Consider the following 24,782-nt stretch of genomic DNA (forward strand, 5'->3'; position numbering starts at 1 on the left):
AGGACTTTGAATGGTTGCTGAATGAGCAGTTAACAAGCAAGGACTATCTAATAAAAAGTGAGTTATTGAACTAAAAACAATGTGAAAATTCAGAATAACTGGCAAGATTTCTATGATATGCTTGCTTAGGCATTCACTCTGAGAATCTTAAAATTATATTTTAATAAAATTGTGTTACGTATGTCAGAAATTTTATTGATTTTATTGATTTGAAATAGCTCATCATAAATCAGCAATTCACAATTAGATGAATTGCTATAATAAAAAATATATAAATCTATATTATCAGCAAATATTTGATCTAGGATAGAAATAATGAAACCATAAGTTCAAGGTCTGCCTTAGCCATGAAAGCCACCTGAATGACCTTGGGCCAGTCACTCACTCTCTGACTATCTCGCCTCACAGTGTTGTTGCAGGGAATATAGGAGGAGGAAAGTGTGTTGGAAATGTTTGCCACCTTGAGTTATTTGTAAAAATAAAAAAGGCGATATATAGTGGGTAGTTTGAAATTAGTCTTCATATGAGAAATATTCTAAGGCAGAATATCTTGCATACAAGGAACAGAGAAGAAATACAAATAGTCCTTGACTTAAACTCAAATTTCCATTGTTAAGACAGTTAAGTGATATTTGCCAATTTTTCTACCTTTCTTGCCACAGTTGTTAAGTGAATCACTGCAGTTAAGTTAGTAACATGGTTGTTCAGTGAATCTGGCTTCCCCATTGACTTTGCTGGTCAGAGGGTTGAAAAGGTGATCACCTGACCCCAGGACCTTGCAACTTTCATAAACACATGCCAGTTGCCAAAGTCCCAATTTTGATCACATGACCATGGAGATGTTGCAAGGGTTGTAAGTGAAAAACAGTCATAAGTCTCTCTTCAGTGCCTTTGTAACTTCAAAAAAATAGTTGTAAGTCAAGGACTTCCTTTATGGGAAACTATTTTCAGGTTATTGAACTATCAGCTTCAGAACTGTGTATGCTGACTGACAAAAGCTCTCCAAATTTCACTTGGATTTTCCCCAGATCTATGTGGAAATGTTCTGCTTGTTACTTGTACTTTTAATTACTTCTGCTTGTGACTTCTGCCTTTTTCCAAAAAGAAAATAACAATGAAAAAGATTTCAATGCCAAGGAATGGCAGGCATTCCTTCCCAGTTCATACATTGTGTGAATAAAAAAATAATCATACCAAAAGCTCAAAAGAACAGTCCTATATGTTCTGAGGTGATTGCATTCTGCTGGAATAAAATTCAAACCATTTACAATATTCCAGTTGGAAAATGATGGAAACTTTTCAGTTTCCATCATTTTCCAATTAGAATACTGTAAATAGTTTGCATTTTATATACCTTAAGTGCCTTAGGAATAAATGGGGTGGTCTATGCATTTTGCCACTTATTTTATACATTTTTATTGATAAAACATTACTCTGTTTCCCTTTCTGGAGCATTCAAGGTCTTTCACTTGAAAAATTATCCATCCAAACCTAAGAAAATTAGACAAGTGTAGCCCAGCTCCACCATCTGCACCAAAGCTTATCAGAGTAGTTGGTCTTAACATCAAAACGCAAGCAAGGTGGGGGAGCACCACACTGGAGGGCAAGATATTCCATAATGTGGAAATTTTGAAACGCCAGGATCCTGCTTTTTACCTTAGGTGACAAAGAAATCTGAAGCAGTTCCTCAAAGGGCTGGTTCATGTCAGGAGAGAGTGTTCATGTAGGCTAGAAAACTAACACCTTGAATTGAATCTAGAAATCTCTTGGTAGTCAGGGCAGCGACTTTAACGTAGGCATAACACTACTAAATCTACTCCCACCCAGGCCACTGCATTTTGAATTAGTTGCAGCTCCTGAATTAGTATTCATTAAAAAAAAACCATGTAAATTCCATTAACGATGATTAGGACATGAGTTACCATTGCAAGGTATCCCAAATCAGAAAGACCCACAACTAGTTGACCAGAGCTTTCATCTGTTCTTGAGAAAAAATTAATTAAGTTTGGGGGGATCTGCAAAGACAAATGTCTGATGTAGCTGCATTGCGTGGACTTGTTATGTGGACATTTTCAGTATAGTACCTAGGAAGAAACCATTCAGTACCATGTAATTTATTGGAAAATACTATAAATTCAAAAGCACTGGTTTTTTCTCAGCAGTTAAGCTCCAGAGAGCAACTGGGGAAACGGGCAAAGCACATGCGATGCTTGAACATGAGATCCATACTATTCCATACTGAATAAGTAAGAAAACAAGATACTTAACAAACTGTTTTTTTTGTGACTGGTAAAATGAACTTCAAGAGATCAAAGAGAATAAAAATAGGCAAAAAGATATACTTACAATTGGAATGACACCAGGCAATGGAAATTCATAGTTATGCCTTATCAGCATAAATAGAAAAGCAATAATCAGCAACATTTTCCTCTGAATATATGATGTTTATTTAGGCCTTCCCAATATTTTGCCTATAAGCAACAATAATACAGTATTTATGAAGATACACTTGTACAGTTCTTTATTGCCATTCCCAATCTTTGCTGTCTTTAAAGAGATACTCCGAAGCAGAAGTTTCAAATCTACATTGTTATCTGACTTTCTTTTGCTTCCTCCCACTTTTTCTGGTGGAAAGTCTGCTCCCAACCAAGCAGCAAATAGAAATGGCATGGATAACAAATAAGTCTAATGTAGCAAGAGTAGGGATAGAGAGGGAAGAGAACTGTGAAATAGCCTTGTTTTCAGAGTCTTAATAAAATTGTACTGTGGTGGTAAAACTATTGATGGGGAGAGAAATCAATCTCTCTACTTCGTGAGTTAAGAGTGGGGAAGAAAAAAAAGCAATATGTAGGCAATTTCTTCTTTGTCTGATTCTTCCCTTCACAGTACATCAGAGAGATTGGAGAGGAAAGGATTACAAGAGAGTAAGCAGGCACACAGTGGAAATACACTGGGCTGTTTGCATAGTGCACTTGCTGCTACCAGTGCCAGTACATTGTTTTCCATGTGTATTCCCTAGTATGTGCCTGCTTTTTTGCTGGCGGATTCAGATGCTTTATTAGGATTTGGATACTTTGAAAAAGGAAGGCAGGAATGTTGGTGGTTGAGAGGTTCGTTGATTAACGAGAGGGTTGAGATTGTGGAGGTGTGTCAGCCTGGCAGAGAGAGGCACCCATATTTCGCCAGAGGAGCACCCGGCCAGGCGAGATCAGTTGGGGCAGACTGATTTCGAGGCTTTGTCATCACCTCCCCTTGGGGGCCTTTTTGAGGGGACTGCTGATGTCCCGCCCTCGGAGCTTAAGGCCGATAGCCCTCTCGATCTTGCCCAGCACCTGGTTGTTGGGGATGGCCTTCCCGGACTCGTAGTCTGCGATGACCTGGGCTTCTTGTTGATTTTCGTGGTCAGGTCCTTCTGGGTGAGCCCCTTGTTCTGCCAGCCCTGCTGGATCACCTTGCCCACCTCCAGCGGCACCCAGTCATGGTGCAGCTCCTCGGTCTCCCGGTACAGCTTGGCCGTGTTCTAGGTGATAGAGTGCTGCTTGTTCTGCCCTGCGGCCCACTTTTTGGAGGTCTCCATGTCTTCTCCTTTCCGCTGGGCTGCCAGCACAGCCTGCTTCGATTTGGCTTGAGCCACACTGGGCCCCTTCTTGTGCAGCACCGTCACCATGTCCCAGTCGCTCTCCGCCATGAATTCTGATTCCTGCGTCTGCTTCTGCTGCTGCCTCTTCGCTGCTCAGCCTCCGCAATAGGCCTTCCCCCACTTATTCTTGTGTAATTCCTTTCCATGAAGAATATTTGTGTTGCCATAATGCAAAAACGGATAGAAATAGCATGTAGTTTAAGACATTTTGAGAGAGCATACCAGAGTTACTTTTAGATAAAGCAGGTTTATCCATGTTTGGATAAAACAAATCTTATCCATATTTCCAAAAATTACCTTAGTATTTCTCCTTCAAGAAGTGCTTGAAATCAGTTTTTCATACATCTTCTTTAAATATTGTCAAACATATGCAATCATTTCCTTTGTTCAATTGTTTCATCTCAATTTTATTTATTTATTAAATTTATATTCTGCCAAATTTCACAACTCTCACAATTATAAAATATAGTAATAAAAGTCCACAATAGTTTAAAATTAAGATGAATTACAATCATGATGTCATAATTGACTCCCAAATCTGCCAAAATATTTCTGAACTAGTTTTGGAATGTAATTATCAATAGAGACAATGTCACTGACACAGATATAAAGAACCAAAACAATAACGGAGAAACAATCCTTTTAAGTTAAATAAAGAAACATTCTCAGGTAGCAACTTTTCCACCTGGCAAACATGACATAAGTATTGAGAATCTTGAAAGATGACTTCCTAAATAAAAAAAATGTTTAGAAGGTTCTTGGAATAAAAGGAAGGAATAAAAATAGAAAGAAAATATCAAAATTAATCTTAAATATTTAAGAGGAATAGTCAAAGAAGTTGTATACTGCTGAAGGTTCTTGCCATGTCATCACATGTATGATAAATATCTGCCTAGATTTTTTTCATTTTTATCAAAGTGGGAGTTTGTTTTTGCTAAGACTAGATGGCTTCAGAGCTGAGAAGAATATTCACAGACAGTGAACTTGGACTTTGTATATACTCTCTTATAGTATTTTCATATTATTATGGTATTTCATTTAAGATGAAAACCAATATTTTTCTGGATTTCTCGATCCTTGGGATTGTTGCTTAGTACAATTTAATAACAAATTGTTTTAGATGTGTGAAGCTTATGACTATTTAGCAGGAATAAAACATCTACATTATTAAGGGGAACTGATAATTCCTTGACTTGATCTTCTGAAGCACGGGTTCTTAAATGCGACAATACAACAACAGATAAATGAAAATCATAAACAGCTTTATGTATCCCACTTACACAAGCACAGCAAATCATTTCATCGGGATTAGAGCTGGACAAAAAATAAATATTTTGCTTGTATTAAAAACAAGAATATTTTATGCCTTTAAAAAAAGAATAGCTTAATTAGAAATAAATGGATTTAAAACCGTATTTTTAATGAGAAGGATGAGCTAAGGGTCATTCTCACTTTGAGAATGTGAAATTATAACTAGTTGTTTCCTTATATGTTTGGGTATGAAAATAGCTTAAATATTCCACACTAATTCTATTGCCTCTCCGAGTTTAATTTGTGTTTCTGTGACAGTATCTAATGGAAGGTTTCTAGTGTTAATAGCTACTTCTCCTTAGTTTTCTTTTTCTCATACAAAAATGATGGAAGGAAATGCAATAGGGTATCAACTGGGAACTGTTGCATAGATCTCTTTAAGTCTATGAAAAAGATATAATAATAACACAGCAAAACACTCATGATAAATCTTTGAAATTAAAGATACCAAAGATTGTACGCTTATAGGAAGTGGATGATCAACTTTTGAAAAATAATTCAGTTTGGACTGCACAGTGTTCTGAAAATATTGTGGAAAAAGAAATTTTTCTGGAAACATTTGTATGTATTCTGCTGTTGCTATATGATCCTCAGAAGAGGTAGAGTGGGTGTATGGGCAAGAGGTTAAAAAGATTGTTTTCTGTACTACATTTTCAAAATACACTTTTGACTTCGTTTAAAGTTGGGAATGTTTTTAGTATTGTGAAAAATATTGCTCCTCAACCCCTTTAAAAAAGTTTTGCCATTAAAGATTATCAGAGCTTCAGAAAAGTCTTTTTTGAGTGGAATATGACATGATTCTCTTATCCAAATAGAAGAAACATCAGTTTGAAGAAAGTGATTTAAATAGGGAAAGGTTTGCCCAATCAATCATAGTCATTAAGAACAAGTTGCCTTGTATTCCCTTGACTGAAAGATTGCACTAAGGGATGTTGGTAGTCTCAAATTTCAGTCTTATTTGCTTGCTCAGACTTCCTTTATATATCATTAAAGGTAAAGGTTCCCCTCGCACATACGTGCTAGTCGTTTCTGGCTCTAGGGGACGGTGCTCATCTCTGTTACAAAGCCAAAGAGCCAGCTCTGTCTGAAGACGTCTCCATGGTCATGTGGCCGGCATGACTAAATGGTGAAGGCACATGGAATCTTCCCACCAAAGTGGTCCCTATTTTTCTACTTGCATTTTTACATGCTTTCGAACTGCTAGGTTGGCAGAAGCTGGGACAAGTAGAGAGCTCACTCCATTACGCGGTGCTAGGGATTCGAACTGCCGAACTGCCTGATCAACAAGCTCAGCATCTTAGCCACTGAGCCACCGGGTCCCTTATATATCATTAGGAGCTACATTAATAAAAGGTGAAGCTATATCAGACATCAGGGAAAGATTGTAAATAGATTTTCACAAGCTATGCAGCTCCTCCTTGAAATTATTTCTATATGGTTGCCGTAGAAAGTGACTCTAAAATTATTCTAGTTACAAAATAGAGATATCCTTTGAAAACGTAGTCTTTCAGTCTGTGGTATCTGGAATCCTTGAGCCTTGAGAACAAAGCTTTGTCATTAATCCACATTTTTATCTTGTACAAATACTTTAAGGTAAGGGATTTAGCAGGGAATTAAACATTTTCTTCTCCATATCTGATAAGGTCCGGCTAATTATTAGTCCCTACACCATATTGTTTGCTTTTGATAATTGCAGAAAAATATTTAGCATAACTCCAGTTTGCTCCTTAGTCCTTTGAAACTAAAACAAAATCATAGAGATATTCTTGTTTAGAGATGAAGATCTGTGCTCATTTTAGAATCTTAACTATTAAATTTCAATAATAGTTGTGCCTACGTGTCAAAATAGTCTTGAAAAAAATGTCCAGAAATTCCACTCTATATTCTCTGCTATGAAAGGACTTTGAAAGAAAAAAGAGGAACATGGAAGAAAATGTGTCCTCGTGGCCTCTGAAGATAAAAGTCTTAACACGGGTGAATTATAAAACTGAACTATCATTTCTTACTTCATTTTATTAACCAATTTGTAACAACTGAGAGGTTGAATGAAACCTGTCGTGACGGCAACATGATGCCACAAGTGTGACACTCGTGTTATAAGGTATAGGGCCAAGTTCCTTGAGAAAATGCTTCTTTCTGTAACTATATGATTCCATGCCCCACAGCCCAGCTGACTAAAGTTATCTGGGGAGACTTAGTTACAGTAGCCCCAGGCTTCTCTTAAGAAAACTTTTAATCTTAGTTGTTTGGAATGGTTGCCCCTACTGCATTGATGGGTTTAACTGCTTCTATGCTTTTAAAAAAGCTGTAAAAACTTACATTTTAAGCTTGCTTTCACTGCCTTTACTTTCTTTTTTAAACTGTTTTTAATAGCTCTGGGTTTATTTTTATTTTTATATTTATAGTTTTATTCTAAATCAATGAAAGAACCCATGTTGGTGACCTATGTTAATAAATTGAAAATTAGAGATCAATTGCCAGGCAAGATAGAAGTAATGGTCATCTGACGTGCAATGCAGTTTTTTAATCTCGACAGGGACAATTCTTTTGACTTTAAATAACCTCATATCAAATTTTAAAATTGACTTAGCCCCTGTAAAGCCTGATAGTGAACATTTGATGTCTAAAGCTGTGCTTTTCAAAAGTAATGAAGTGAGATAAAGCTCTTTTATTTTAATGAGAAAATGTTCTCATCTTCTGTTATCTTTTCAGAATTTATGGTGTACCATGAATCAGAATTTCCTGTTTCCTCCTTCCTTCACTTTCTCTAATTAAATTCCTTGACTTTTCAGCCACTTAAAAAACATACTACAACCATATTGCTGACATCAGTGCATAATTTTCCTTCCAAGGTATAACTAGCTTACACAGTACAATGATATTAAAAACCCTGAAAGCTCAGGATAATTAATTAGTAGCACCAATATGAGCAATTCTGCAGATAGTTCTTGAGATTATGTAGAACCTCCCAAATATGTGATACAAAATTACAGAAAAAAGGTAGGAAGTTCCATTTCCTCCCACAACCATATTCTCAGCTTGTGGTCTTTTGGTGATTGCTATGGGAATTGTAGTATGACAGTACTTTTTCTACAATTGATATATGAGTTTGGAAGAATGGAAATCAGAAAACGAGTATAATTTACTCAGGACTGAGGCCCAAGGAAATGATATAAATTTAACAAGGTAAGGTAAACAAAGCTTGACATTCGGAATTCTTCCGAATAATTACAGAAGGCATCTGTATTTTATTTTGCATAATGAATTAATATGTTGCATCTGGGGGTCTGTGTGTTTCTCCTTCCCTCTCAGTTTGCATGTATGCATATTTGTAGGGCTCTACGGGAAAGGATATGGGTTCCGTATTCTCTGTTGGGTTGTTCAACCTAGAGGGTAGGATGGGGATTTAGATGGCCAAGAGCCTTTCAGACCACTAGCCAACGACTTCTTCCATAGGGATTCACTGGGGATAAGGGTGGACATGTTTTTCTCTGTAACCTTTGCCAGATGCAGACAATTTTCAAACTCAATATTTTATTTAGTTGCTTTTGGCCTCGTCAAATGTTATGGAATGATTTTGTGTTATTGTTAAACATACTTTATCAAGTAAAGTTGAATTTCAAGGGAGTTTGGTTTGTAACTAATTTGATACAAGATTTTGTTTATCTGATTCTATATGGTTTGTTTATGGCAAGGGTCTTCAAACTTGGCAAGTTTAAGACTTGTGGACTTCAACTCCCAGAATTCATGAGCTAACATGACTGGAGACGGAATTCTGGGATTTGAAGTCCACAAATTTTAAAGCTGTCAAGTTTGAAGACTGCTGGTTTACGGGATAATCAGTTCACCAGACTTGTTTTCATGTTCATGCAGGAAATAATAACTGTAGTAGATAGTGAGAATGCTAATTAACAAAATGTATTTCATATATTTAGTATATCCATACTTACTAGTACACCTGTTCCCTTTGCAGAGGTTGATGAGCTGCTGTGTTCTCTTAAGCATGTTCAACACACACTGATAGATCCACAAAGTCAGGAGGAAATTGCTCTCATTTTACAGCTTGTACAAAATACTGACTTTCAAAATGCATTTAAGATACACAATGCTGTTACTGTGCACATGAACAAAGCAAGTCCTCCATATCCTCTTATCTCCAACGCACAAGAACTTGCACAAGAGGTATGTATGGTGTTCATTCTTATTTTAGTAATTAAAGTGCTAGTAATTACTTTGTTACAAAGTGGTCCTAGGTGTGGCATTAAAAGTTTCCATAATTAAATTAGTATTTGCTTTTCCTTGTCTAGAAGAAAATAATTTTTACATCCCAGAAGTAATATGTATGAGAATTTAGGTCTGCAAATATACTATTTCATATTTTAAAGACTATATTTAAGAAATGTGAAGTTTCATTCTCTAAAGAAATATAAAAGTGTGTAAAATATTTATTTACATTAATACAGTAGCTAAGATCAAAGTTCTGCACATCCAAGGGAACTGCATGTGTTTCTTAAATAGCACTGCATCATTATAGAAACATCGAATAATATTTGGAACAATAAAAGTACCCCCAAACCCTTGTGGCATAATACAGCAGCTTTTTGACCAGACATCCTCAATCCTGCCTGGATCCTCCAATAATTCTTAGGATCCAGGCAGCCTGAGAAAATGCCATACTATTCTATTTAGCATTAAACTGCTTTTTCAAAGCCTTGGATTCTCATCCCCTTTACTTCAAGTAGGATGGGAGAACTTCAGCATTCCCTGTCCTCAGGACAAGCACATAGGTTAGGTTCCATTTATTCAGTATGGAACAGTTAGCCCATCATGTTTGGTAATGCCCTATCATTCCCCTCCTGCAGGAGGTCTACTTAGATGGCTGTTTTCCAGAGACATTTGGAATTGGAAGATCCTTGAATGCTCTGAGAGAAGGTTATGTTAAAAATGAATGGGTCTCTGATTTCTTTTATCCATTTACTGTATTAAAAAATAGTTAGGAAATCAATGTTTGTGTAACATACTACACTACTTACAGAAAAGATGTTCTTGTGTGAAAAGTAAAATAGTATTTTGCTTATAATGGATGGTAACTGATACATTTTTGGTGTTCTAATTCCCAGGTACAAAATGTTTTGAGACCAAGCCATCAGAAAGATGGGTTGGAACTTAATTCTTTATTGAATGCTCCTCATGTTCAGGTAGGAATACTCTGTTTTAAAGTATAAAACATTCAGTTTTTTAAAATACACTGTAAACAATATATAGATATCTACTGTTTTTTTCCTCTATCCATATGGTAAAACTCTGATTTCAAAGAAATAGTAATTATATAATTGAGATAACTACACATGTATTTCTGTTGGTGTTTGTGCAACGATGATGAAAAATCAAGATTTAAAACAAATTAATTTGTTGACTGTGAACTTTCTAAAGTGTCAGTTGTAAAATGCTAGCAGTATGAACATGTGAGTACTTTTAATAGTACCAGAATGAGACTTAGCATCAATAGTACCAGAATGAGACTTAGCATCAATAATGGCCAGCACAATTATTTACTGTTTTTCATAGGATAACATGAATTAATAATAAAAAACATAATAAATGGAAAACAATTCCCTGTTACATTAACTTTTACAGCTTGTATTGATAAAAATCCCTTATTCCTTGAACCACAATGGGTTCAAGGAATACTGGTAGTCCTTGCATAGCAAGCATTCATTTGGCAACCTTTGGAAGTTATGATGCCACTGAACAGAAATTTATGGTGGATCCTTGAAGTTATGTCTCTGTAATCACATGATTGCAATTCAGGCACTTGACAATTGGCCTATAACTGCTGACTTCTGACAAGCAATGTCAGTGGGCAAACTGGCAGCAATTGCTGTCATGTAACAAACATGCATGCTCCTAACAAATATGCATAAGAACTGCAATCAGACCTGCTGTTGCATTCATGTGTGAAATTGGTGGTCTCAGTTACGGCTGTTAACTGACTGTAACTTGTACCATTCCTTAATTTGACTGCCCACCCATATGGAATCAGAAGAAAATACAAGAAAAGTGTATTCTGGTTAATACCACATCCAGTATTGAATTTTGTATCCAGTATTGAATTTTTGTGGTACTTTTACCCTGTCCCGCTTACTCTTTGCTATCTACTATAATTAACACAATGGTACAATTTACTATAATAAATTTTAAGTTTACTGTTTTGCACTAGGCACTACTTTTGGCTCATGATAAAGTTGCTGAGCAGGAAATGCAACCAGAATCAGTGGCAGATGAAAAGATATATGAAAATGTTGGTGTGTATGGAGGAGAAACAGTTAAAATTGTTCGCATTGAAAAAGCTAGGGATATTCCATTGGTAAGTATACTAAATGTGATCTGGATAAACATTGACTCCCATATTTTTCATAATGCTTGGTCTGATCATTATACTACATTATAGTACATTATCTGAAAAAAGGGAATACAAAAAGTCTGAATAATGAGTTTTTGCTCACATTCTCAGATTCTCCTGGAAATTCTGATCTATTTTAAACAGGTTCAAGTGCTGGTTTCGCATACATATGTATTTTTCTGGAAAAATTGAATTGAAAATTGAGCATAATTTCAATATTTATTGGGCATAGCTCTCAATGTTCCTCAATATATGAATATACTAAAAAGACTAATTTCAGATATCTATTAGGTATTGTTATTTTTCCATAGAAAGTATGCTAGAAAAAATTGGCATTACAGAATTTCTTTATGAATCTTTATAATTCATTTCAGTAAACTGCTGTGCTTTGGATAAACTCCACTAGTTCTGTAATTGCACTCATGTTCATCACAATATATAGAAGAGAGATGATCTTGGAAAGGAGAAGCCATTAAGGCAGGGATCCCCAACCTTTTCGACGCCGCGGCCCGGTTCCGGCGTCAGCTGGGCGCTGCGGCCCGGTTCCGGCATCAGCTGGGCGCCGCCATCTTTTGACGAAAAATCACTTCCGGTGGCGTCACGGAAGTGATTTTCGTCAATGGCGGCGCCAGCGCTTTCTGGTGAGCTTTTTGGGTAGAAATGGCTTTCTACCGGAAAAGCTCACCAGCGCTAGCGCCGCCATCTTTTGACGAAAAATTGCTTTTTTACCAAAAAGATGGCGGCGCCAGCAACCAAGCGGCCCGGTAAGGCTTGTTCCGCGGCCCGGTACCGGTCCGCGGACCGGCGGTTGGGGACCCCTGCATTAAGGGATACAATGTGGGAAAATGAAAAGCCTGAGAAATAAACTCAAAATAATACCTTTGATTCTATTTGGGTAAAAAGAAACCCTTTCACACTTGTGCTTATTATACCTTATAAAAATAGTTTTGCTGGAATACTTATGATGTGTTTCCAGACCTGCCATATCTTGAAAGGCTGACAGGATGCATGCATCTTTACCATTATATCACAACTCTTCTTCCCAAAGGACATTTTTGTTTTTATCACTTTATATCCATATGATAGGTTCAAGAAAGGAAATGAAAAAAAAAATTATCTGGTTATTTTTTTCTGGCTCTGTGAGCACAAAACCTAAGTATGACGCTGCACATTTATTAGAAGAAAGATTTAATTTTTTTTGTAATGATGGGCACAAGATGCTATAAGGCATTTTGTGTTTTTGTTGTTGTGCTAACAATAGAAACTAAATATTATCTAGAAACTGTATTTTCAGTTTTTCTTTTCATTCTATTTTTAGCCTACTCATGAAAGACTGCAGAATACCATTCACAAACAAAAATATGCATGATTCTCTTGCAGATTTTCTGTCTTCTGTGTTACTCTGTGGAATAGATCAGACCAATTTTAAGATGTCTGGACTTCTATTCCCAGAGTTCCCCAGCCAGCATGTAGAAGTAGAAGTCTAGACATCATAAATTTAACATGGTAGAGAAACACTGGATTAGACTGACAGATTGAGCATAAGATGCCTGAGTGGTGTACTTCTATCTGATTCAAAACAAACTTTTTAAAATTTTAATAATAAGATATTTCTCATCATCATCTCAAATGTACACTTCTTATTACATAGGGTGCTACAGTGCGAAATGAAATGGATGCAGTCATCATTAGTCGAATAGTGAAAGGAGGTGCTGCTGAAAAGAGTGGGCTCTTACATGAAGGTGATGAAGTTTTGGAAATCAATGGAATTGAAATTCGTGGAAAAGATGTTAATGAGGTTTTTGACTTGCTGGTATGTTATGTCACTTATTTGATAGAGCCAGTTTGATATAACGGTTAAGACATCGGGATAGAAATCAGGAGACCATGAGTTTTAGTCCTGCCTTGGGCAAGAAGCCAGTTGGGTGACCTTGGGCCAGATACTTTCTCTCAGCCCTTGAAAGAAGGTAATGGTAAATCACTTATGAAAAACCTTGCCAAGAAAACTGCAGGGGCTTGTTCAGGCAATACAATTGAAAAAAAGAGGCTGGGGCAAAGAAAACCTGATATTATCCTTAGCATGCCAATTACAAATGGCAACAATTTCAAAGAATCTGTTCTTGGAGCTCCATCTTGGAGCACCCATTTATAGAAGTCAGGAATTTTGTTTAGGCTAAACTTTAATAGCATGCATCAGTTTCTATATTTATATTTCTGGAATGTTTAATCTCTGTATTGTAACTATTTCTGATTTAAATACTTTTTACTAATCAAAATTTCCATGTATATCTTAAGATATAATGAGACTGGCTTAATATCTGTAAGTTGCACTAAAAAAGGCTGATTATCATATTGTTAGGTACAGTACAAAACACAATAATTACAAATAAATTGAATTAGTTTGAACCCAATGAACAAATATTAACTCTAAAACAACCAGCATTACACTACATTAAAATATGCATGGGATACAGCCTAGTACAGTGGTTGCCAACCAGTGGGCCGGGGACCATTGGTGGTCCACAAGAAAATTTTGGTGGTCCACAGAGAAATGTCACCCCCAAAGCACCCCCCAAAGCAATGCTTCTTTCCACTTCTTTCTTCTTCTGCTTTTGGCTGCACGCAAGGAAAGCAGCAAAAGTCTTTCTTTCTCTCCCCCAAACTTTTCCAGAAATGAGTCTTTGGGACCCTGCAAGGCATCCTGCTCCAAGAGGCTGCGCCGGCAAAGACTCATTTCTGGCAGAGTTTGGGGAGAAAGAAAGACTTTGCTGCTTCTGCTTCTTTCCTTGCATGAAGCCAAAAGTCAGTCTCTCTCTCTCTCCCTCCCTCCCTCCCTCCCTCCCTCCCTCCCTCTCTCTCTCTCTCTCTCTCTCTCCCTCCCCCGAGAACGGAGCAGGAGACTGTATTCTGCGATCCCAAATAAAAAATGATCGATCAGTAGGAAAACAGGGTGGGAAATTTTCTTGCAGCCTTTTGGGGGATTTTCCAAGGGTCTCTGGTCCATGGGATTTAAAATTACGAGTTTGGTGGTTCCTGGGGTCCAAAAGGTTGGCGACCCCTGGCCTAGTGCATATGCATTCCTAGTCATTTAAAACAAGTATCCTACTTTGAGTACAATGCCAGCTGGGTGATCTTGGCGCAGTCACTTTATTTCGGCTCAGCTCATCTCACAGAGGTTATTTATTTATTAAAAGTTGTTGTGCCATGCATCTCACTGATACTGTGAAGTTGTAGTTGGGAAAATAGGAGGAGGAAGGAGCATTACGTATGTTTACTGCCTTGAATTATTTATATAAAAAAGCAAGATTGTAAATAAATAAACAAATCAACAAATAAATAATAAATCATATCCCACTCTTTATTTGCAAAACTCTTCTAAAATTCTTTGGCTTAAAGAAATGAAAACAATAACAGAATATGTATAGTGTCAAAATCCAGCAGATTAAAATATGTTGGAATATTGACAAAAAGTTAATTCATAAATAAAAACCAGGGATATTCTGTCTCTGAAGTGTGACCTGAATAATGGTACCATTCTTATTTCTAAATTGCTTACGATGATAGATCTGATACGTTTGGCTGATTTTTAAAAGAAGAAGAATGCAGCATTTTATATCAGAATATGTCCAAATGGAGTTGTGAAATGTAGTATCAGCATACAGAAAGAAGACAGTTGGGTAAAAACAGTAATTTACCGAGGATTTTAAATTATCATTCATTGTTGCTTTTTTTTCACAGGCAGACATGCATGGCACTCTGACATTTGTGCTGATTCCAACCCAACAGAATAAGCCCCCACCTACTAAGGAGACAGTGGTATGTGACATGTGAACTTCACATAACAGAGGCTCAGTTGATGTTTATACTCTGGGTTGTTTTTTTTAATCTTTATTTACATTTATTTATAAAACTTATTTGCCATCCATCTTACCATCGGGGAACTCTGGATGTCTTACAGTGATAAAAATATATCTATGCATATATGTTAAAACAAAAATAAATTAAAACCAAACATTAAAATCTAAGGACATGTTATTCAGAGTCATTTGACATTTCAAAAACTAAACAACATCAGGCCACCTATTCCTTGATTCTTGGTTATAGCAATCTAAAATCCATGTTTTGAATTTTACTTAAAGTCCTGCCCCAATTTATTATTTAAAGGAAGTATTCAGGTTATATGAGAAGGAAAAGAAATTTAATTTAGAAGACCCTGAGTCTTGTATAGTTCTACAAGTGTTTGGAGCAGTAATTTGAAGAGCAAATTTTTTTTCTAACAGGCAAGAGAAAATAAACAGGAGAGGATGATAAAGGGTTTCTGGATTGTTATGTCTATATCTTAGCTGAAGAAGCTTCTTGGATGAGAAGCAAAACGTCTTCAAAGAAAAACCAGAAAGTCCAGTTGTCTCTTGAAAAAGCACCTTTGGGACGTCCATGATCTTAGTGGTTTTCTTAGTATCAGTTGTCCCTTCCCCATGAGAAGCATTGGGAGAAGTAAGAGAGAAGGGAAAATCCTCCTGGGCTGTCAGCCTTCTTATTTCTTAACATGAATAAATCTACTAATAGTGCATCCTGAAAGATCTAAAGCACCAGGATACTCAAACCTCTTCCATCCAAGAACTGCCAAAGGACATTCTTCAGAATGACCAGCGCAGTTTCCAACCCTTGCTCAGGCCTGAAGCCAGAATGCCAGGGGTCTTAGCTAATTCATATCCTCCAGAGCCCTTTGCGTATTGGCCCCACTATGTTCTCAGTATCCCCTGCTCCCCCCCCCCCCAAAATAATAATAATAATAATAATGTAAAAGGGTAGAAATAGTTCAGTTTTGTTAGACTGAAGCCTGGTTTCTTGAGAAGTGGGCAAACCAACAGCTCTGTAAGGACCTCTGATAGCTCTCACTTAATCACAAGTGAGATCCAACTTCGAATCTCCTGCCTTATTGCTTTAATTCATCAGGTAGGGGACAGATCCAGTTCACAAGTGGCAAAGCTAAGATTGCAGAAGACTATGTTCACTTTGAGGGATCTACGGGTCCAAAACCCTCCCAGATAATGGCACAACATGTTACTTTAACATTTCTATAGATTCTGCTTATCCATTTTCTAATTGGGAACACAAGCAAATAATTTTATCTATGAAATTCTCAGCCAGATAATAGCAACTTACATTGATTGGATCTTTCAGCCTATCCATCCTCAGAAGAGTCCATTAGCTGCCCCTCCGCCCATGCCCTTGTAACTACAGCATAGGTTTGAACCTGGGCTCCTACCAATATCAGGTTACATTCATTTCTTGAGCATCATCCCAGCTGTCTCTTTGCCTACTTCACTTCACAATGCTTCTCAATAAATCAAAGAACTGCATGGGTTCAGTGGGCAGGGAGTGCCTAGTCAGGGCCTATCCTGTTAATATCAATAGCATTTACACTTATATACCGCTGCACAGTGTTTTACAGCCCTCTAAGCGATTTACAGTCAGCAAATTGCCCCCGACAAGCTGCGTTCTCATTTTACCAACCTTGAAAGGCTGAGTCAACCTTGAGCCGGGTGAGATTTGAACTGCCAAACTGCTGGCAATTAGCAGTCAGCAGAAGTAGCCTGCAGTACTGCATTCTAACCGCTGTGCCACCACGGGTCTTTAAGTGCCGTAGTTGTCTATATTTCAGTATTCAGCAAGGAGCCTAAAAAAAAAACCTTCCAGGTTCCTGGAGAACTCCAAGAAATCTATTGAACCCATCAGATGTTGTATCCATTAGGAGTTGTAATCCGTTTTTGAAGTAAGGGTATTTTTTTTAAAAAAGGGGGAGAGACCTTTTTACTAGAAATTAATCATTAGAATTGCCTATCCATTTTGTGTTTGTATGTTTTTGTGTCCTAGATACATGTGAAGGCTCACTTTGACTACGATCCTTCTGATGACCCTTATGTCCCTTGCAGAGAGTTAGGGCTGTCTTTTCAAAAAGGAGATATACTCCATGTGATCAGCCAGGAAGATCCAAATTGGTGGCAGGCTTATCGAGATGGAGATGAAGAAAATCAGCCTTTGGCAGGCCTCATTCCAGGTACTTAATGTTAAGAAAAGCAGACTATTCACATGGGCACTCATAAAATATCCCCCATATTGGTCTCTTGAGCAAAGAATTCTTTTTTATTTTGTATGATGCCTTCTAATATAATACAATTATTCCTTTTTTGAAGAGTTGACAAAAGGCAGAAGCAATAGCACAGTTAATACCAGCAGTTTAGTGACCTGGTGTTCCCCTAAGTTTTTAATCATGAAAACTTAATGTTTGTTTATGTGCTCATTTTATTGTTACGTCTTCAACAATAGTATCATGTTTTAAAACTAGTTTTTCCTGTATATTTGAAATGTAATCAGTAATATTGAAATTAGAAGAAAATATTTGTAAGTGCTATTGGTCTTAAATAAAATACATATAAAATGTATTGAAGTTACAAAAGGAATATTCGCTGTAGGGCAAAAGCTTGCAACTGAAATGGCTCCTACTATATATAGCAAATAATAAATTTAATTTTATTCATGCTTATAACAATAAATATTTACTTAAGATATAGCAAGGTAGAATGGACCTATTAATAAATATTAGTTTGGAAATTTATTATTTAAATTGCTAAAAATGTACTTTTTCACAAAAATAGGAGCATTCTAGTATTGTACCATATTAATGACTAGCAAAGTATTACATCCCTTTTTATTAGTGCTTTAGATGAGAGAACATTACAATGAAAATAGATAAACCCATAATTAATAAATCACTAGAGAAAGTAATTAAGTTTGGAAGAGTTAGCAGTAAAAGGGAACTAGGCCGCCAAAGAACTCGGTGGCTGGACAGCATGAAAACTGACCCCAGCCAGAGCATAGGAAAAACCAAAGTAGTGCAAGATCTGGAGAGACCTGGCCCAAAAAATCACCAGGAGTCTGACACAACTAAATGAATATCATCATCATCATCATCATAACAAAAAAGTAGACATGAAATGCAATGAAATTGCTTAACATAAATTAATTGAGTAACATCTATTTATTAAATTTATATGCTGCCCATCTTATTGTTGAATGATTCTGTGTGGTTTACAACATCATAAAACAGTCATAGAAAATATTGAAACATTACAAACAACATTAAAAGTTAACAAAAATTAAGTTAAAAAGGAACCAATACATAAACAGGGTGGAGGTGGGATCTTCTCAATCTACTATCTCCAATGAGGGATGTCCCCATAGGACCCCCAACTAATTGGCTGAGCCAGGTCTTCAGGCCTTCTTGGAAGGCTAAAAGGGTGGGGACAGATCTCATCTTGTGGGGCACAATGTTCCAGAATAAGCTGTTCTGGACCATCAGCCAAAGTTCCTTGGCCAACTGGATCCATAGCCAGCCCTTTCTCCCAGAGCAAGTGGGGTGAGCCAATCCCATAATAGAGAAGTGGTTTCAGAATTAATTTGAACCTGAAACCATTTTATTCCATTGTCTTGACTTGCCAAATAGATAAAACAACATTGCTCACAAGGTGAGAAGAATATTTCTCATACAATTTTATGAAAGATATATGTTTAGTGATCAGTGGAAGTTTTCTTCAAGCCTATTTTGAAATGCTCTCAAAATAACGTTTATTATTCTAAGAAAGATACTGTTATATTCTATCAGTGTTAATTCTCATACATATTTTCTTTCATGAAGGAAAAAGTTTTCAGCAGCAAAGAGAAGCAATGAAGCAAACTATAGAAGAGGACAAAGAGCCAGAAAAATCAGGTAAGTGGAAAACTTCAAAAATACTTGTGTTAGCAAGTTTAGTGATTTTCAGTTGTCTTAATAGTCGCAGAGGATAGATGGATTTATTATCTGGACAATTGATTTGTCTTAAGAGGGGTATTCTTCTTTCTTTCAACATCGAGCTCAGTGTTTTTCAAATTTGGCAACTTTTAAAATGTGTGGACTTCAACTTTCAGGGTGTGCTATCCTGGGGATTCTGGGAGTTGGAAGACCTTATATCAACTTTAACATGGTCTTCCTTAAGGGCAGTTCTTATATGCAGTGTTTCTTAACAAGCATTGTTTAGAAAAAACAGCTACAAAGATTGAGTTGAGTAACCCACTGTTTTTTGGTTGCTTTTAGGAAAACTTTGGTGTGCAAAAAAGAACAAAAAGAAACGGAAGAAAGTTTTGTACAATGCCAATAAAAATGATGGTAAGAAAGGGTTTCAACTGACTTCAGGATACTTTTTTTTCTGGATGAATGAAGTGTTAATGGGATATGGTGCAGGTAGTCCTCAACTCGCAGCCACAAACTGGGACCAGAATTTCTGTTACTAAGCTAGGTGGTTGTTAAGTAGATCACACCCAATTTTAGGACATTTTTTGCAATAGTTGTTAAGTGAATCACTTCAACTATTAAGTGAATCATGTGATTGTTAATCAGATCTGGCTTCCACCATTGACTTTGCTTGTCAGAAGCCTGCTGGGAATGTCATGCATGAGGTCATACATAAATGAGTACCAGTTGCCAAGTGCCCAAATTTTGATGGTGTTGTTGTGGTTCGCAGGCAGCCTGTGCAGACAGCAGCAGAATCGGACAGTGGGGAAGAAAGGGGATCAGTCCGGGGGTCTGGAGAGGACTCGGACGATGGTCCTGCGCCCGATGCAGAGATGGAGCCAGGACCATCTGGGAGTGGGGTGCTGCCTCCAGAGCCCTAGAAATGGCAGCAGTGAGGCAGAGGACCCAGGGGAGCCTGTTCCCAATGCGCGTGTGCGCAGAGATGCTAAAAGGCAAGAGCAGCTGAAACAAAAGGGGAGACTCAGGAGTAAGGCTGGGAGGTGATTGCCCCTCCCATAAGGTATAAAGGACAAGCAAAGATGATGAAAGTTGGAAGCAAAGTTGTTCGTTCGGTTCAGATTCATTCTTAAAGATCTTTGTACTTCGGTTGGTTTTTGTTCTAGTTTATTTGACACTTCTGTCATTGGCAGCACTTCACAGGGAAGAAAGGTGGATGCTTATCTTGAGGGACTGTTAGAGATTCATTACCGGTTGGAATGAAAATAATTCCCAGCATTGCAATAAAACAAGACTTGTTTTTAAAATAAGTGTGTGCATAATTACAGTCTCAGAAGCCTTGGTCAGAACAGATATGACTATGGGGATACTGCCGTGGTTGTAAGTGCAAGGATTGGATGTACATCATTTTTTTTAGTGCCTTTGAATGGTTGCTAAATGAATGTTTATAAGTTGAGCACTACCTGTATAACTTTCCTTTCTCCTTTTTTAAAATCAAAATGCACAGTAGTTATGATAGCTCAGTTGCTTACTTTAAAATTAAATTAGTCACACAGAACTGTTTAAAATATTTGAAATACATTTTTTGTATATGTTCTCTTGTCTCTTGTTTTTGTTTGGTTTTTGAACATATTCATGATTACCACCATACTCTTACTTGAGGGTTCAGTATCTCCATAGCAGTTCAGAAATGATTCTAATCTTCAGGGATACAGGTAGTTCACAACTTATGACTACAATTGGGACTGGAAGTTCCATCACTTAGTAATGCAGTCCTTAAGTGAGCCATATATGATTTTGTGATCTCTTTGCCTGGTGGTTAATCAAATACAGCTTCCTCCATTGATTTTGCTTGTCAGAAGCTCCCTGAGAAAGTTGTAAATGGCAAAATTTACTAGAAATTAATCAAAATCCTGCGACCCTGAGATGCTGCAACCATAACAAACACAAGCCGGTTGCCAGGTGCCTGAATTGGATCACATGACTATGGAGATGCTATGATGGTCATGTGAGGGCTGGTCATAAGTCACTTTTATCAGTAATGTCATAACTTCCAATGGTCATTAAACAGATGGTTGTAAGTTGAAGACTACACATATGAGTATTTCTTTTAATCAGGATCAAAAATTTGGATGGGAAATAGACCTTCTGTTTTGATACTTCATGTAATGAAGAAAGATGCCAAAAAGCATGTGATCCACATCTAATGTTTTGGATCAGTATTTGAGCGAATAATTTTCTTAATCTATTAAAGGCATCTCAGAGTACTTTTATTATTAATTTAAATCTCAACCGTGTCAATCTATATCATACATGTGTATATATGTGCATGTATGTGTCTATATCTGAAGTCACACAATACAGTTTACTAATAACTACTAATGAAAAGCTTTTTGAATTACGGGCACACTGCAATTTAGTATCAACATTAGCAGTTTTAATATAATACTTCATAATACATGCGCCCACATTTATTGCATGTATAGCACAAATGTTGCATTGGGATATCTATATAGGCATTCTGTTATAATATGCATAGTGCTTTCTTGACTAGGAAGGCACTATGCATATTATTACACATAGGATATCTGTCTACTTATCATTTTCTCTTTATCATTATAGAATTATAAAAAATAGCTGAGTTAGCAGCAAAAGAAATGAGAGAAAACTCTTCAAATTATTGTTAAAATCCAAACTGTTCTGATATTTGCAAAATAGAATTTATATTTCTCAACCTGTCAGTGCTACAAGAATTGTATTTATTTTTTACAAAAGAATAAGCTTTTTTAAAAATTTGTACATTTATTCTGGGCTTTCTTTTTGAAGATTATGACAACGAGGAGATTTTGACTTATGAAGAAATGTCACTTTATCACCAGCCAGCAAATAGGAAACGACCTATTGTCCTGATTGGTCCCCAGAACTGTGGTCAAAATGAACTGTGGCAAAGATTAATGAATAATGAAGCTGACCGATTTGCTTCTGCAGTTCCTCGTAAGTTGAAATTATGGACATCTCACTGCTCTATCTTTTTAGTATGTCATTTTGTAGCTTAGTAGATTTGACGTATAATGATATTGAGGGAAGATGCTTTAGTCTAATCTTTCTTAGTTCTGTATTTGTTATTATATATATGTAATTAATAAATAAGTCATCATAAAGAGAAATTTGTCAATCTCATTCACAAAAACTTCACATTACCAATTTAGTTATTTCACGTTTTTAAGAATGTATTATTCTGTTTCTGTTTCAGTAATTTTAATTGCATGTGTAATTCTCTGCATCCTGTGTTCAGCAGTGTTCTTAATATTTGGAAATGTGCTATATAAGACTGTATATATGCCATACGTTACAACATGTAACGATTTTTGAACCCATTTAAGGAATTGAAGTATTTAGGATGTAAAACGAAAAGTTTTTAATTTAGCTCAAGGACGCTCAACTGAAAAATGGTTTTTGCAGATAGCTTTTTCTCCAGCATGCCAATTGGAGAACCCATACACGGGTTGACACATGCCTTTCTGCCCAGAGACTGAGTCATCAATTTGCCACGCCTCTCCGCCAACGGCCAGGACCCCAGTTACAACTTAGTCATGGCCCTATAGAGACGTGGTAAAGATGGGCTCAGAATTGGAGACAGGTTTGCAGGGGACCTGGGTGATAGGCTTCCTGGTGAGGCTCTTGTCAGCCCACTGTCTCTGAATTTGTCTAATTACCCTGACAAAGCTGCGGCTTCTCCTGAACCATCACTGCATTGCCCTTATCAAGGCCACACAGAAGAGGGAGCGCACTAGATTGCAATTTCCCGCCTGCTGGGGGGGGTCCCCCAAGCGATCCAGCCGCCACCATTACCAACACGTAGAACGTGCGAAAAACAGCTCACCTGGTTAACTCCAGTGAAGCCGAAAATTGATACATTATAATACTATTCATGTACCTTCTTGCTCAAGATTTATTAAGTCTTCTTACTGGTCTTTTTTAGATACAACACGAAATAGGAGGGACAATGAAGTAGCTGGCAGAGATTACCATTTTGTATCACGACAAGTATTTGAGACTGATATTACAGCAGGAAAGTTTATTGAACATGGTGAATTTGAGAAGAATCTGTATGGTACCAGCATAGACTCTGTCCGGCAGGTGATCAATTCTGGAAAGATATGTCTCTTAAATCTTCATACACAGGTAATGACACAGGTTTTGGACTTTAAAGTTTTAAATGTATTTTATTTGTTCGTTTATGTCCTGTCTATTTTTACAAATACTTCAAGGTGGAGAACCTATCCAATACATTTTCTTCGTCCTATTTTCCCCACAACAACCCTGTGAGGTGGGTTGGGCTGAGAGAGGGTGGCTGGCCCCAGGTCACTCAGCCGGCTTTCATGTTAAGGCGGGACAAACTTGTAGTCTTCTGTTTTCTAATCTGGTGCCTTATTACACCAAACTGGCTATCAGCTTCAGAATATTTTTTGATTAAACTTTATTGTACTGCGATGATTGAGAAACATGAAATGGTTTCTGCTTTGTTAAAAAAAAATTAAACATGGGTTGTTAACTCTGCATATTTAAGGCTAATTTGTATTAAGAATTAATGTATGTGGCAGTGATGCTGAAAAACCTGTACTTGAATACAGTTGCCTTAGCTTTCTCTTTGGAGACTTACCTTGTGCAACTTTTCACATTCCGATTCTTACCATCACAGACACTGGAAGTTGTACATCCTTGTAATATATTTGGTCATACCCCAATACATCTTAGCATACATAATAGTGCACTAGTAAGAAATCTGTATATATATTTTTTATTTTTTTCAACAGTCCAATTTAGGAAAGGATTAAGTTTTTTAGAGAAACTTTATATTTTCACCTGCTAGTCTTTAAATTCTTTTCTTGGCTTTAATCAGTTTCATATTTAAAATTAAAAAACAGAAAATGGCCTTATACAATGCTTGTTCCTGAAAAAGTCATGTCCAAATCTAGATTTATTATAATATTAATTACTTTCTATTGTTACACTACTAATATGTTAAAGGTTTTTTTTTCATTATATAGCTTTTAATCATACCTGTTGTACTTCTTATGAAATTTTCTGTAAAGTGGCAGATTTGTTAAAGACATAGGCTAATATTAAGACGACTAGTCTTGAATTCAGTTGCTCAAATCCAGTACCTGTTTCCAATTTGTATCATGTTATGACTAATTTTTGATGGTTTCATTTTGTTTGGTATGGATATTAATAGCACAAATTTGATTTTTACATTAGTCATTGAAGAGTTTACGCAATTCAGACTTGAAACCATATATTATCTTCATTGCACCTCCTTCACAAGAACGGCTTCGTGCATTGCTGGCCAAAGAAGGCAAAAATCCAAAGGTAATACTGATAGGTAATGTTTTCAATTGTGTTGTTTAAATTTTTGTATATCATTATACACTGCTCAAAAAAATAAAGGGAACACTTAAACAACACAATGTAACTCCAAGTCAATCACACTTCTGTGAAATCAAACTGTCCACTTAAGTAGCAACACTGATTGACAATCAATTTCACATGCTGTTGTGCAAATAGAATAGACAACAGGTGGAAAGCAGAGGCAGTTAGCAAGACATCCCCAATAAAGGTTCTGCAGGTGGTGACCA

The 24,782-nt window shown here is 36.8% G+C and overlaps 1 protein-coding gene and 1 pseudogene across 2 annotated transcripts in view; one reads left to right on the forward strand and one right to left on the reverse strand.

Annotated features, from left to right (window-relative positions):
- Window positions 1-24,782, forward strand: part of PALS1 (protein associated with LIN7 1, MAGUK p55 family member) — a 54,844-nt gene that overhangs the window by 23,877 nt on the left and 6,185 nt on the right. For both annotated transcript variants that reach the window (XM_026671161.2, XM_087951571.1), the window contains 11 exons: window positions 8,925-9,133; window positions 10,072-10,149; window positions 11,172-11,318; window positions 13,006-13,167; window positions 15,093-15,170; window positions 17,232-17,415; window positions 19,054-19,125; window positions 19,489-19,560; window positions 21,970-22,137; window positions 23,126-23,328; window positions 24,406-24,516. In XM_026671161.2, the coding sequence (XP_026526946.1) occupies window positions 8,925-9,133; window positions 10,072-10,149; window positions 11,172-11,318; window positions 13,006-13,167; window positions 15,093-15,170; window positions 17,232-17,415; window positions 19,054-19,125; window positions 19,489-19,560; window positions 21,970-22,137; window positions 23,126-23,328; window positions 24,406-24,516 (1,484 nt within the window). The remainder of the gene's footprint in view (window positions 1-8,924; window positions 9,134-10,071; window positions 10,150-11,171; window positions 11,319-13,005; window positions 13,168-15,092; window positions 15,171-17,231; window positions 17,416-19,053; window positions 19,126-19,488; window positions 19,561-21,969; window positions 22,138-23,125; window positions 23,329-24,405; window positions 24,517-24,782) is intronic.
- On the reverse strand, window positions 3,167-3,689 carry LOC113414326 (endothelial differentiation-related factor 1 homolog pseudogene; annotated as a pseudogene).

This window comes from Notechis scutatus, chromosome 1 (genome assembly GCF_049901735.1).
Source record: "Notechis scutatus isolate UNSWTSFEM ecotype Mainland chromosome 1, rNotScu1.2, whole genome shotgun sequence".
Lineage (NCBI taxonomy): Eukaryota > Metazoa > Chordata > Lepidosauria > Squamata > Elapidae > Notechis > Notechis scutatus.